Source organism: Brienomyrus brachyistius, chromosome 9 (genome assembly GCF_023856365.1).
Source record: "Brienomyrus brachyistius isolate T26 chromosome 9, BBRACH_0.4, whole genome shotgun sequence".
NCBI classification, from domain to species: domain Eukaryota; kingdom Metazoa; phylum Chordata; class Actinopteri; order Osteoglossiformes; family Mormyridae; genus Brienomyrus; species Brienomyrus brachyistius.
Window position 1 is genome coordinate 129,169 of NC_064541.1, and position 16,565 is coordinate 145,733.

At 39.3% G+C, this 16,565-nt stretch overlaps 1 protein-coding gene across 1 annotated transcript in view; it reads right to left on the reverse strand.

Moving 5' to 3' along the window:
- LOC125749678 (protein lin-28 homolog B-like) overlaps positions 1 to 16,565 on the reverse strand; it is a 33,525-nt gene that overhangs the window by 1,239 nt on the left and 15,721 nt on the right. The window contains exon 4 of the mRNA XM_049027151.1: positions 4,749 to 4,936. Coding sequence (XP_048883108.1) covers positions 4,749 to 4,936 — 188 coding nt within the window. The remainder of the gene's footprint in view (positions 1 to 4,748; positions 4,937 to 16,565) is intronic.

Below are 16,565 nucleotides of genomic sequence, written 5' to 3' on the forward strand. Positions count from 1 at the left end.
GATTTTTTTCTATTGTATAAGAAAGTAGTGGTCTGGTATGACGATGAACCCCAATCTTACGAGGTCACCTGTTTTCAATGATTTAACGATGTATTATAAATTAATTCTAAATACATGGTTGGGTACTATAAAATAAGAGGGACACAAAAAAAATACATGTCTACCAACAAAACTAAAAGGTAATAATGCAGGAAAATAAATGTGAAGAAAACAAATACATTACGTTAGTTTAAATTTGTTGCGGAAATAAAAATCCCGTCCTTTTAGCGTCGCTATTCTCGCCTGGTCCCGAGTGGTAGCTGGGTCTGTTCGTAGCATCGCATACAGACCGCGCACAACCGGTCATTGGATATCGGGCAAAACAAGCAGTCGGTAATTCGCCCTACGGACCGCGCAGCTTCCCTTATAACGCACGTGTTAACGTCACACATTCACGCGCAAGCATTCGTTTGTAAGTGCGCCCTGCACTATTTAAATATCAATGAACGCTCGTTTAATGTTTAGAGCTGGTGCTTGTATTTTAACAAAAGGGTGCGAATTTCAGCGGCAATTTTTGAAATATGCCAATTATTTTTGATAAAGTGATGTGAAACATTAAAATCCCGTTTCAAAATGTCCAAAGGAGTTGTGCACTTTATAAAGAATCGGTAGCGATGCTTATGAAAAAGAGCAGCTCTACTGAGACCTCTTGGGTTACTAGGGGACTTCCTGTTACCACGGTAATGTGGTGTACAATGGTAACACGACTGACCTTAGCATTATCCTGCACCTATATGTAGTCTTCTTCATTTAGTCCAACCTTAAGTGCTGCTTTCTGAGAGACGAGAAAACAAGATGCTGGACTCTGCCGATGCCATGCATAATATATTTTATACAAAGACGTTATCTTGTAACCTATATGTAATACCATTCAATGTATTCCGCAAAAATGTTAAAAAGCGTTTAGAGGTAGCACCATCAATAAAGATAACAATAACGTGGTGCTGTGTTGGACACTTTTATTTATTAACGATGATATCAAGGTTGTGTGACTTTGTGGAAATATTCCAAAGTGCTCTGGACAAAAGCGGCAGCTAAACGCGACTTCATGAGAATGTGACGTAAACGTTTACATCCGATGCATGCTAGACCGAAACACCAGGCATAAATATTCTAGCATCCAAGGTAAAAAAGAAATCAGTCTCAGCTGATTATTTTGTAGTAATTTTTCGTGTTATGAATTCAGTCATTCACAAACGATACACCCATTTTTTCTAAGGAAAAAATAATTTAAAAATGCATGGGATCCAAAGGAAACGTGATCCTCAGAAAACACAGGCACACACAAATTACGTAAAGGCGGAATAAGGTGGACAGTGTAATTTATTTTGAATACTGATTCATTAACCTAATTAGCTTACTCCTGTATTTCGAGTTCCCCAGATTTCTAAAATTCCACAATTCATAGAAGTGTGTCACGTGGCTAGGCGCCAGGGGTCACGTGATCTACTCTAACGGCCGAGTCGAATGGGGAGCGCCGCTCAGCAAACCTTTGAACAGCTTATATGGCCACATTGTGCAGTAAATGCCCCCTCATCATTTCTTATTCCTGAAAAGACTTTTTGTTCATTTTATTGTCTTGCGTCACCGGTGAAACGATGGTTATGTCAGAATATGCACCTATATAAATCCCTAACTATAGGTACAATAGAAAATATAATTTAAACGTCATCAAGCAGAATAACTGCTCTTTCAACAATGAGCGGCTTTGCTGTCGTTTATTTCTTACATCCACATTTTGCGAAGAACAACGCAACCAAATATGAATAAGCACTGCTAATATTTATCAGCTGTTTCTTTTCTTCTTTTTTACCTTTGTCCTGTCCGGCAGCTTTAGCCAGCAGAATCATGGTCTGGATGCACTACTGTGCCAAACATGTTTGCTTTACCATGAGGGGCTCTATAAACTCAGTATTTATCGATTTCTTTTTACTTTATTTATTTATTTCATTTTTATCAGCTGTTTCTAAAAGAAACAAACTTCCGCGTGACTAAACGCGAGGCGTGCAGGGGGTCCAGCACGGTGGCATCTTCAATTAGAGCTCGCGAGGGGAAGGGGGAAGGGCACAGGAATTCGGTTTTCATCGGCGCTCACTTGCTTGGGGCCGTCCACCTACCACTGCCCAACCCCACTAAACCCTTCCCTTCCCCCACCTTCAGCCCCCAAACTGCCACCCATCAAGGCGCACAAACCGCTGCTTCCCCTAGCAAGATCCATCTCACACCAAATACATCTTATATGGACAGTTGCCGTCGCACTCGTTTTAAAATCTATTTTGTTACTAAAACCCGTTTAACATGACGGTAACGTGACTATTAAATAAGTTGTTAAAATTTAATATATTGAAAAACTTTTTCAATAAGTTAATTTGCCATTATTAATTCACTCGATTATTTTCAGTAGCTCTAGTTCAAGTAGCTCTCAAGGCAACCGATTAACAAAAAATAAATACAAATTCAGAACCTCCACCTTACTCTTTTTACAAAAAAAGATCCCAGAGGTACAAAACTCACACACAACCAGCAAAACAACTGCATTTTATCTAAAGCTGTATGTTTTAATGAAATATATCCGTAAGTTTGGTATTTATTAATATGGTCGTGAATAGGCTTACATCTTTTTCAGATGTAAGACAAATTGAGGATGACTGCATTGTACAGTTACAGTTGTAAGACAGTTTGTCTTAACAGAAAAAATAAAGTCTTTTTTTCTGGCAATAAGCTTCTCATAAGAATTTCAGAATCAGTTACGAAACTCAGTAATTATATATATAATTGGGATTAATTATAATGTTTTGCTGATAAGCTATATAAAGTTTGATTACTTTTAGGAAAAAAGTAAAAGAAACAAAGAACAAATAAATCCCATGGGCTCCCCTCCCCCCCCCCCCCCCCCCCTTAATTTTCATCCACAAATAATTGTTTTCTTTTATAATTTCATTAAAATGATAAAAAGTAATCAGTACATCACAGGGAATCAATTTATATGTTTTTGACAAAAAAAATAATCAGTCCATACAATTTATATTAAAGTTCTTTTATATTTATTGCATATTGTTGAAAGGCATAATTTAAAGAAGGATTATTGTACGCCTGAATTAAACACCCCAGCTGTACTCTAACAACTCACTTTCACCAGAAATATAAATTTAGAATGTAATAATTTTTTTCAGCCAGTTGCCATTTCGATGTGGAAAAACCACATTTCTGTGCCGGGCAGTCAGAACCATTAATACAAAAACAAAAGATATTTTATATTTAACTGGAGATGTTTAAAAAATTGTTAATGTATTTCGCAAGGTCTTATTCACTTGCATCCTAGTTACCTTTCTGTTATTAATTTAAAATTAAACAAAAGCTGAGCAGTACATTATGATAATTCCTACAAAGGCTTACAAAATAAATCATAAAATATAAATTGGGTCCTTTTAAAGTTCTCTTTTAGTCTCACAAGTCAGTTCATTCCATTTAGAGCTGGCTTCTCGTTACCATCATGTTCCACCCACTAACCCCAAGAAGGTCAGGGGCCAACCCAGAGCCCCCAGAAGATGTTAATTCATAGCCAAAGAGGTTGTTGTTTAATAAAAAATGCAGTTCCTTAAAACAACACTCCAGGAAAGAAGTGCTTTGTGTTAAACCTTCAAGGATACAAATTATTTATCAGAACAATAAAATCAGACTTGTCCTTTTCCTCTGTATTTTTTATGGTGTTTTCTAAACTTTAAAGCACAAATGATCAACTAAATAAATAAATAAAATCAAACAGTGTATATTGCTAACTACCCTAAAAGGACGATGTATGGGAAAATCCATGTCTTATCAGAAGGATCATGTTCAGAATGTGTTTGCTGCTTAAGGCTAGATTTAATATGCTTTTAAAAACTAATATTACTAACATATCTCAACTAAACAAAATTCAACATGATAATAAACAATTTTCACTAAAGAAGGCCAGTTGTTGACGCAGTAACAGTCATTCGTAGAACATTATAATGCAGCTGTATTAGCAACCTGCAACACCTGAATCACATTTCAGCTGGGGGGAGGGGGGGGGATAAAACACAAAATCTTACCTCTGATGCGGTGCAACTGTCATTGTGACAAATTATTACACAATAATTGCAATAAAAATAAACACGAATATCAGCTACCTAAATGGGTTTTTCCCCCCTGCAAGAGTGTTTTTTTTTTCAAATGCATCCACCTAACACAAAGCTGAAGGCTGAGTAGACTAACAGATATAAAAATAGCTGCAATTTAGAGAGGTAAAACCTTACTCACACAACACTGCCATAAAACCATGGCAACCACTGTAGACTCACAGCGCGCCCGCCTCATTGGAAAGCCTGCCTCACTCACACCCTCATGTTCTGTTGATATTTGTAATATCTGCACAGCCACTGTATAAATTTTCAATGTTAATCAGATCTCATACAATAGAAACCTAAAGAGTGCCCTCCACCCCCCCCCCCACCTTTATGCAGTGGAGCTGTGTGAACAAGGCAACATATTTGATTCTGAACACAGTGCTTGTGGTACCGTTCCTTAGGCACACCCACAATGCCATGTGCGCTTAACAAATACTGGCCCACCCCCATGGCCACGGCACCATGACTGTCAGCAAGCCGCTCTGCCCCTCCGCACTGCATCGCACTGCGCTGCATCGCACTGCGCTGCGCAAGCCGCCACACGGCCCAGCTCATACTCACCGGTCTCCCTTTGGCTTCCGCTTCTGCACCATGGTCTTCCCTTTGGGCCTGCGCTCGCTGCCGGTACAGGGCCCCCCCCCAGGGCCCGTCACTCGCAGCGACTCCAGGCCCTTGGAGGACTTCTTGAAGGTGAACTCCACGGGCTCGCCCTCCTTCAGGCTGCGGAAGCCCTCCATGTGCAGTTTGCTCTAAAAACATGGAAAGTTCTGGTCAGGGCTTTGGGGCTATCCTCAGACTGGGGATTCCGGCATAATCTTAGTACTTCTGCCGGCTGAGATAATAGTTGTGGTTTTTGGACAAGGGAGCAGTGGCACACTTGGAAATCTAAAACTGACTATAATTTCCGTTTTTGTTTTTTTTATTTATTGATAGAGGATGGACTGAATCTGGAGGCGTGTATGTGCCAAGGAGCGACAAACGCTAAACGCCCGCCCGCTGTCTGTGCCTTCTGCAAGAGCAGCATCTCGCTTCTCCCCTGTGACCAGCAAACTGAATGCTTATGGAAGGAGGACAGTATCCCTGAGACGGGATGCTACTCTCAGACCAGCGTCAGCCAGGACTGCGCATCACTATCCAGCACACAGCCTCCGGCGCTGCAGCCACTAATCTATGTCTTCCTGTGTTTGGCAAATGAGCTAAAGACCCATTTCCGTTTGATTGTTTATATTGATCCTAACGAAAGATTGTAAAGATATTTTTGAAGACTATAAAGATGTTTTTAACTGTAATTTCAAAATACAATTTGAAGTACAAAACATGATTACATGATTTGGTAAATTGTTTTGTTACTTGAAAGTCATGCAAATTAAAATATTTATTAAAAGCTATCACAGCATCTATATCACACAATACATATAATTTCATTTCAATTATTAATAATTAAATGACTTTTAGTTATTTTATACAATTTAAAAATATCTTGTGCTTTCATCAGTTCCATAATTTGATATCAATAAAATTCATTCTTTCTTCTCCTTTAACATGCATATAAAACTGGTTAAATAAGTTTAATTTAATATGACCAGTGTTACTAATAAAACAACACATGCATATGAAGAATACGGTCAATTAAAATGAAACATTTGAGCACTATCAATATTAAATATAACAAATGACACCATATTAAAAGGGATGGTATTACCAGATAATGTAAAATTTCAGTTTTCTTTGAAACCATTTATGTTCAAACAGTTGCATACGATTGCCTGCATCTCACCATATTCATTAATTGAGTATTTTTTTTTTATCTTTTCCTCAATTTTCTGTCTGTCTGTCAACCCATCCAGTCACTCACCCACCTGCTTAGGATATTTCATAAAATTAGACATATTCTTAAATTACAGGCTCATGGATCTTCGCGACTATGTAAACATTACTGAAATCACAAAAGTATTTCTTTCTGAAAGTTAGTGGCAAAATTTCTGTGCAAAAGGTCATATGCCCAAAGCTACACACGATATATAGGCCTGAAAATGATAAACATACACACACATATAAAACAATTATTTGTTTAGCTGACCATGTCATCCAGTATAACTTGGGATTCATGGCTTCTGTTGGGAAATACACCCAAACAAAGTCACATGACACAGCAACATCAGTCGAATCGTCATACGCATGTCTTAAGTGTGCTTAACTCGCAAAGCATCTCCGCTGAAAAGAAAGTGTTCTTAGTATAAATGCAGCCTGTGTCTCTGCAAACAAGTAAGTAAAGCAGGAAAGAAAAACAAGGAACCTAATAAACACCATTCAGTTAATGGTAGTACAGCGGTGGCCTTTCCTGGGTTGGCGGTATCATCTGCCTTTAGCCTGCAACGCTCCTGACTGGCAGCCTGGAGCTTGTTCCACCATAGAGGGTGTGCTGGAGAAGGATCGAGCCCCAAAGAGCAGGACATTCCTTAGAGATCATAGAGCAAAGACCCAGTCTTGCTAGAGTATAGAGGCACTAATTAAAGTAGAGTGATAGAATGTCTGATTCTTCTCTGTAAATACAATATGCATTTACATCAAATATCTAATCATCGCTACAAGTGTTGATACAAGTATTTTCTATAGCAAAAGGTCTTCTTAGATTACGTATTACCCTTTCCCTAAAATTAACATAAAATATACAGCAGAGGACTGAGATTGCAATACTCAGTTAAATGTGCTCTCGTCCCTCCTGTTATTTACAAACCTGTAAACGCCACAATCTCTCAGGCTGCATATAATCCCTGGAAACACGTCAGCTGTGACCCCATTGTCACATGGGGCTTTGGTATAGTGGACATAAAGCACACAGGGACCAGCGGCGACCACAATGCACCTGCCCCCCACCCAGTCATTGCCCCATCAAAAAAAAAAAAAAAAGAAAAAAGACCCGCCCCACCAGAAAGAAACAGGAAGACTGCAGTGTTGAGCGGTAGCCATGAATAATTCTGCCGAATGCGGACTGACCAGGGCGAAAGCCTTCGTCACAGCAGAGGAGCTACATCAAAGCCGTGCTCATTAAATATCACGAAACATTTAAATTCAAGGGATTTCTTGTTTACGGCAACATTTTTTTGTTCCATTCACTTAAACCATTTTTCAGAATGGGTGGTAATTAGCTAGCTGCCATTCACTGCAGGTTCCACCTTCTGGAACATACCAGTAAATGAATATTGAAACTGGGCAAACCAGCCTAATGTTCATTTGCATACAGCTGTATATGTAACACTGAAGCCTATATTCCCTCCTGGTCCACCACCAACACAGACCACCTCCAACCCCCCAAGCACCTCCACACCTTCAGTGGTCCAGGCCAATCTGCCTCCTGGTCCTTTTTTAAACAGCCTTTTTTTGTAATAAATAACGATCGCAAGCACAAAAACCATTCAGGCCCAGCCAGCTGTCTCTCGCGTGGGGGTTGTGGTTCTAAGAGGCACTCGAGCGGCACGTGTGGGGGTCAGCCCTATGTGGACCCGCACCACACCCAACCCCCCTACCACCCTACATCCCATCCCTACCAAACCTGGGTCCAGGAACCTCTCCTTCTACCTGGCTAGTTTTCCCATTTTGCCCCTGTTCTCCTCATTCCCTGCTGTGAAGGAAAAGAAAGAGAAATAAAAAGAAAACAGAGAGTGACACAGCGAGATGGCGACTGAGGGGAAAGAGTGAGTGAGAGGGATGGTGACTGAAGGGGAAGAATGAGTGAGAGAGAGGGATGCCGATGGGGGAAAAGTGAGAGAGCGAGATCGTGACTTAGGGGGAAGAGTGAAAGAAGGGGAATGATGACTGTGGGGGAAGAGTAAAAGAGAGGGATGGTGACTGGGGGAAGTGAGTGAGCAAGTGAGTGAGAGAGAGGGATGCTGACGGGGAGAAGTAGGAGAGTGAGATGGTGCCTTGGGGGGAGAGTGAAAGAAGGAATGTGACAGGGAGAAGAGTGAGAGAGAGGGATGGCGACTGAGGGAGAAGAGTGAGAGAGAGAGGGACGGCGACTGAGGGAGAAGAGTGAGAAAGAGAGGGACGGCGACTGAGGGAGAAGAGTGAGAGAGAGATGGACGGCGACTGAGGGAGAAGAGTGAGAGAGAGATGGACGGCGACTGAGGGAGAAGAGTGAGAGAGAGATGGACGGCGACTGAGGGAGAAGAGTGAGAGAGAGATGGACGGCGACTGAGGGAGAAGAGTGAGAGAGAGGGACGGCGACTGAGGGAGAAGAGTGAGAGAGAGGGACGGCGACTGAGGGAGAAGAGTGAGAGAGAGGGACGGCGACTGAGGGAGAAGGGAGGCTTCCATGGTTTTGTATGGATTGATACAAAGAGGCTGATTATGGACTCTACCTCTGGGCCTTCTGGTGCGAGAAAGGAGGAGAGGAGGAGGAGAACGGAACGAAAAGGAAAGACAATGCCAGGGGGAATGGGAAAAGGAGACAGGGCTTAAATGTGTGCATTTGCAATACTCTTATTAAACAAGCATCACCTGATACTTAAAGAAACTAAAAAAGGACAAAGATTCAAGAATAGTTTACATTAGGCCAAATTATACATCCATCTAACTATAATGCATTTACTAAAAATATCAGAGTGCTCCCTCGAATATTTTATTTAAAGTATTTATACCAGCATGAAGTCTGTGGAGACAGCAATGTCACACCAAGGTTAGAAAGCGATGTAACTAACATTTTTTTTGCAGACAGACAAATTGTGTTCTTTGAGAGCCTAATTATCACAATAACGACTGGACACTGTAAACATTTGGTATTACATCCACACAGCTCACATTAAACAGAAATTGTAAAATATACCTATATCATCATTGTTAAAATATCTAAAGGTTTTCCTGGCAGTCAGGTGTATTAATCAACTTGCATTCTCCGTATAGATTTTAAACATCTATACTCCGTATAGAAATGTAACACTGAATTTATCAACCAAAGGAAAAATTTCCCTAAAAGCATTCCCTTGTGTAACAGTATAACACAATTCGGTTATTTTTTTCCTCAGAACTGACACTAATTCTTAGATCAGCTTCATTTAATTGGAAAAAAAAAATCATAACAGGAATGGAGACATCTACAGTATGGGGAATGATTGCTTGCTGCTCTTCATATCCGAAGCGTGACAGTAAAGTGAAATTAATTTGCTGTTCAACATAACTCACATTAAAATGACATTATTTCATTATTACTTTATTATCATTCATGTTATTAAATTGTCGCTTTTATAAAAATTGTTCTGATATATAACAATGTATATGTCAGAAACCGTCCAGCAATAGCCTTTTTGAGAATGAAATAATTTTGGACAAATTTCCACATAAGAATACAAATAAAACAAAAACCAAAAGCATTATTTTCATTAGGTATTATTAATTATATCAACAATTACATTTAATCACTTATTTGTATACTCGATAGTAAAGCTAAAAATAATTAATATATTATTTATATATTAAATATAATATATATTTTATATATTATATAAAATAGCACTATAAAAATATAATAAATCATACTGAACTATAGCTAGTATCAAGAATAAATAGAAACTTAGCTACACTGAATATTAATACTCTTAAATCTATTTATTTAGTCAAAGATTTTATAGCACAATTATCAACAGCAATAATGTTACCAAGACAATTATAAACTAAGAGTAGGAGATGCTTTATTTTTGCTAGCCGTCATATTCAGCAAAGAGGCTGTGGACAGGAAATAGAAATGGGGGGAAACAGCAGCATGTAACGGCAGCTGCTTCCGTAGTCACGCAGCATCTTAAACTTGCAGGAGTGGACCCACTTGCTTTTAAAATGCATTGCTTAGCTGCCCCCTAACCCTTGCAGCATCCTTGCAGTGTTTACAGCAGTGTTTCCCAACCCAGTCCTTGGGGATCCACAGACAGTCCACGTTTTGATCCCTCCCAGCTCCATGCCAGACAGTCAACATTTTTTCTCCCTACCGGGAACTGAGAAAGCAAAAACATGGACTGGCTGTGGGTCCCCGAGGATCGGACTGGGAAATATTGGATTAGAAAGCTTCTTAGTGCTCATTCCGGTCCCAAGGGTCTTATGGTGCCATTATCCAAATGTGTTTTTGTTAAAATGTGTACAAACTTCCTTCAGCAATAATTCAGTTAGATATAGGTGCTTAAATTTAACAGCAATTGAATTCTGTGCTTTTATGTTCATTTATTTGCTTTTTAGGAACCATGTGATTTTTTTCAACAGAACAATCTTGCTTTGCTAAATGTGACTGAAAACAGTGCACAATTTCATAACTCAGTATAAAACAATCTCAACACACCAAGCTGTCTTTTCTGACAATATCAACCTTCCTTTTTCCAGAAACATGCAGCACACGATAGGTATATTGAATACTGTCAAGTCATTTTGTCTTAGCAGCTGTGTGTAGACTGATACATATAACCGTTGCTCTGAGCAAAAAACAAACACTCACTCTGAACAAAAAATAATCCAATTCAATAAAACAAAATCACCATTGTGGATGTCTAGTGGACACAAGTGTGTGGTTTTGTGAAAATTGCGCTCCTAATAAAAAAGAAATAAACTGCACTTGTGAAACTGTACAAAATTCATTAATGCATTATTTTCTAAGCACAATCCCAATTTTACAAAATAAAGAATAGATCAAGCCTTCCCCTACATCACTATGAAATATCTTTCAATGGAAAATAAAAACACTGATTGATGAAATCAACAACGGCTTCTGTAAATACTAACGATGATCAAATATCCTAATAATGTCACTGTTATTTTATGCTTAATTCCAATTCATTCATTTTGAATACATATTTTTTCAAAAAATATTTCATATATATCTGTCAAAATAGTAAAGACAGAGTCAGTTAAAACATTTAACCAAAATCCTGGTTTAAATCCACCAGATCCTGTCATGCCTGTTATTCTAATGATGGGAATAATCAGAATCCACAGGCATAAAACACGCAGAAGCGAAGCACAGAGCCCCAAGCATGAGCCCCCTCCTCACACGCACTCTTCTCTTAAACTGTATGACAAATCCTCTTCCGCCATTGTTGCCACGGCAGCATGGACACAGATCCCTCCCGGCTCAGCTGTGCGTCTTGGACTCCCGTGGCTAGACGATCCCAGTGCCGGACTAGTTTCTGCTTGCTAGAAGCAGCCATCTTGCCCAATACGGGCTGTGGGTGGCGGAGGGGGGGGGGGGGGGGTTGGGGGGGTTGCAGAGCACTTGGAAATGTAAAGGATTGGAGAGACAGAAAGGGAGTGCGTGGTCAGGGATTCCTGCCCCCGGCACAGTGCTGTGGACACTGGGAACCTGCAGTAGTACAAGCAGAGGAGCTTCAGAGGCGACTGCTCTACCGCTGAAGGAAAAAAAAGCAATCAAACAATGAAAACAATGCTACCTCATGTGGTTATCTTCCCCAAGTGATTGCAGATCTCCCACTTTGTGGACTGTCTGCTCCCTGTGGACTGCTGCGATTACTACAGGCCGTAGTGACCATCGCCAGAGGATGACTCCTCGTCACATGTGCGCCTGTGTGTGTGTTTACAAAGGATTTTTTTTTGCCACAACAAAGACTCCGTGATTGGAGGAGGAAAATGGTATTTTCTGTCTCATTTGTGTTAAGCCAAGCCCGTCTACATGCCAGCAATCCCTGATTCAAACTCAGGACAATGGCTGGACATGAGTAAGCAGTGATCTATGCTAGCTAATTCAGACCTGTCTGAATGCAAGCATACCACACAGACGTTTAATACATCGCACACTTTGCAGCAACTAAATATGATTGTAGTTTAATATCTTTTTGAACTGGCGTGCACTGCTTTTTGTTGTTAGTGACAAATCAAAGTACAATTAAAAAACATCCATATCCATGCGGGACGGCTGCACATGAGTTTACTTAGTAATTATTTTTCTGGCAGCACGGCACATTGCATAGCTACCGGAGTCACTAAAACAGGGAACAAGGATAATACTCATTAGTTGTAGACTGGAATACACCAGCTTTCTGTATGTTTAGCAACCATCTGGATAATCCCAAGACACCAATAAAAAAAAAAAAAAATAATAATAATTACGACAATAATAATTTGTTGTTGTTATTTGAAAAATCCTCCTACCACACAGATTTAATTTGCATTAAATGTAATACAGAACAAAACATCAGTTTAGTGCACTGCAAAAGCTCCAGGTTTTGCAGTCTGTTTATGGACTATAAACATACATAACTATTACTACATAACTATAGGCAGCTAGCTGCAGATGAAACCTGAAGAATCATTACAGCTATTAAGTAAGAATGCATTTTTAAAAAACAAGCATTAATGTCTAAAGTCCTTGTTTGGAAAAATTTATTATTTATTCCATTTAAAAATGTGTATGAGGCATAAAGTGTTGAAAACATTGCATATATTACATACATATATAATTACATCAGCAACAATCAAACACTATAATAACTATTCATTAGCAAGGAAAAAATATGATTATTATTAATGATGATGATGATAATAATAATAATAATAATCATCATCATAATAATCATAAATGCAATAAGTTACATACGAAATGTGATGTTCTAATGCAGGTTTGGGTAGCCATAAAGATTTCATTTTGATACCAGCAGCATGTAGTTTGAAGCTGTACAAAGACCTACATTTTTCACACAAATGAAAGGCATTTAAAACACAACAGGTTGATGGTAAAATATGCAGAGAAGGGTTATGCTACCGGAGCCAGCAGCTCTTCTGTGCTTTGTATATTTGGGAGGAACTTCCTTTCGTTCTACACACAAACCACACCCCATCTCATGTGAGGATCTTTGCATTTCTGGGTCAAAGTTCATAGGTTCAGAAGCACACAACTAGAAATGTAGGGTTTAGAGAGGGGTTACAATGGAAGTAATTTCTAGTTTAATTTCTTTAAAAAATAGCATATGGTTTTGTTGAAGCCTAGGAAGGATACAAATTTGAGTAGTCATTGTGAAACACTGGCAAGAAAACCCTAAGCTAAATGCTGGGATCAAAATCTGGACAATAGGCTAAATATTTAGATTTAATAACATCTACACTGAATATAAATGCAGCTAAAAGATCAAATGTAAATGATGAAAATGAATTGCTGATTTAAAATCCATCCATCTTTCATACTGATTATTCAATACCAGTATAATTTAGAATAATTATTTATTAAGACTTTCTGAAATAAGCAAATCAGCATTTATAATAATAATAATAATAATAATAATAATAATGTTGCTGCTGCTGTTGAACATACTGTTGTTGTTGCTGCTGCTGCTGCTGTTGTTTATCAGCCAACAGAGTCAGAGAGGACTGGTGGCTGAAATGGCATGTTCAACTGCGCAGCTTCCCAGTTTACGCTGCTGGAACCCCTTTCCCCTTTGACCTCACCGGTGTTTCGACTGGTGCACCAGAGTCGTGGGGGAAGGGGGATATGGGGTTGAGGAGAAGAGAACAAAATGGACGAATGTTTGGGAGGCTGACGTAAAAGGAACAAGAATTACAGCCCTTCGCAGAATCACTACAGAGAAATAAAATCTGTGCATTGATTTTACACCCCTGAAGATAAAATAAAAAGGAAAAATCTGTGGCTCTTAGCAACCTGCGTTTTATCATGTTCATCACAGGAAGTGAGGAAGAAGCTGAAAGATGATTCCACAAGATTTAGAAAAATGTTTTGTGTCAGCTAACAAAAAAAATAGGTTGTGTTTTGGAGAAATATTTGTTGTAAAAAAACAATAATAACAGAATCCAATGGTAGCTACAATCAGCAAAAGAATGCTGTTATTCAGACAGGAACGTGTTAACCGATGACAATTCATTCAGTAATGTCTCAAATGTAGCATATTATGTGGATGAAGCTAAACCATATGACTGTAAACAGTCTATTTTCCTTTCATTTCAGACATTAGACACCTGAAATTAATGTGGTCAAAATGACTCACTTCCTATCCAAAACACAGATTATCGATGGATATAATTGCTGCTATGTGATTCACGCTTAAGTACTGGCATTTGAAAGAAACTTGATTTTAATCTTATAGATGCAGAATACAAACTTACACCAAAATTACACCAATGTACTAGGGAATTAAAACAATACATAAGGATACCTACTACAAACACTAAAATCTCAGAGAACGTGGTATAATTTGATGAAACGAGTATTTAATATTAGGAACTACTCATCTGATGTACTCTGAGAATTTGTTATTAAAATGCTATTTACTTCTCTTCAGAGAAGTTTTGATTGGGTTCGAGAGCCAATACAACACAGATATTATCCAACACGAATGAACACTAATGAACTCTCTTGCGAAAAAAGGCACTAATATTTTCTACACCTTAAATGAGAAAGCACTTGAATCTATAGAAAAACAACCGTGAAACAGAACAACAACTGGTTATAGTGATTTTACAAAGAACATATATGCCTGCTTCTTTTTTCCTTTCCTGGGATCCAAGAATGACTTCCTGTTAGTCAGAAGTTTGTCATCTTTCAGCTGCACTTCATTATTTAACAAAAAAAAAGAAGCTGCAGTTAACATGACAGAAATGTGTCATTCAGTGCCTTTACGGTACTTCAGCTTACCGAAAAAATGTTCCGAGATTAATTCGTCAGTTGGCCATTTTATAAAGTTCACCATTTTTTAAGAGAATAGACCAAGCAACTGCTTTAAAATTTATTGATGAATTAATTACTTCACTCATCTAGAGGTAACAAATACACAAACAGAAACACCATTTCTTTGTTTGAGCGCAGGGCCTATGTCGGTAGCTCACAATTTGTTCATCATCAGTATATGACCCATTCGCAGCTTCTATGAATGACTCACTATAGGAAGTCACATGACCAGAAGCTACTTTTTTTTCTTTTTTTGAAGGCAAAGAAAAAAAGAGACCCTTCTGCTGGAGAAACAAAGCCTGGTATTAGCTGTCCACAGGCGGAGAAGGGTGGGGCTTGCATGCCCAACGGTAAAATGGGCTAGGGTTAATCTGACCAGGGGCCCACACTGACCTCCTGATGCACCAAAAAAAATAGAGGAAAGACTTTGCAAACCCCCAGTGAACACCAACTCAAACCAAGGGGCCCTGTTTAGTGAGCTGGGGATGAGTCCCGGAACCACAGGAGAGGCAAAGTGGGGCAAACCTGGCCAAAAATATTGACTCCTGTCATTTTTAACATCACATCACTTTTAAATATGAGAAAGGTCAGGCTCCTTGGCCTTTGATATATGACACAAAAAAATAATAATAAAACCAAACAAGAATGATGATTTGGTAGAGGGATTTTTTGTATTTTCTTTGCCACACAAATGAATCCACTGACCATTCTGCCTGTACTACACATAATGTTTCTTGAGAAAGCATGTATGGGATTCGGAAACATACTAAGGTTTTGCTCATTCTACATAAGACGTGCAATTTTCTCAACCTTAAAAATAGATTAAAAAATAGCATTCTGCAATGAAATGCATGCATGGACACACATCTGCACAATCCAAGCTGGCTCGAGGAAATGATCAGCTCTGACCCCTGGTTCCCCAATCTGATCAGCGGGAGCAGCAACCTGAGCTGCCCATTCACTAGTGCTGAATAGAGGTGGGGGGAGGTGTGTGTGTGTGTGTGTATGTGTGTGTGTGTGTGTATGTGTGCCTGTGTATGGAGGATCTCACAGAAGAGAATAATAATAATAATAATAATAATAATAAAATAATAACAACAATAATAATAATAAAAACGCTGTTTGCATAAACGCTGGAAATGCACAGCCTGGGTGAATCTCCACTCTATGCAGTATGTCATGAAAGGTACACCACCGCGTGCCTGAAAAAGCAGCTCATTCCTACCAGAGCTCAATCATTGTTTGTCTGGTTGTGATTTACCTGATGAATCACTTTCTAATGCACTCTCCTTTCCAATGCAAACACGATAATATTTAAGCGTAATGCAGAACATCAAATTGTGGGGGGGGGGGGGGGTTTGGTTTTCGCCAAACGATGTCTAACTGCAAAAGGAGAAAGTATAATTTAGAAGTGGGTACACACGTCCGTGTGCAGGAGCATATTCGTGCTTTGCCTCCAGGGGAAAATGGCCTGGAGTGGCCAGAAACCCGAAAAGGCATTTCAAAGCTATCTATCCCGTACATTCCATCCAGCTTGGTCAAATCTCGCAAACAAACGTCAAAGGCCATGAGGTACCCCCCCCCAACCCCCCCTACACCACCCGAGCCCAAAACAGAGACACCGAAGCTCCAAAAAGCCACATAAGCACCTCCACTAAACATCTCCTTTCTGCTGCAAACAGTGGACTGTGTGCTCAGGGCCAGGCATGGCT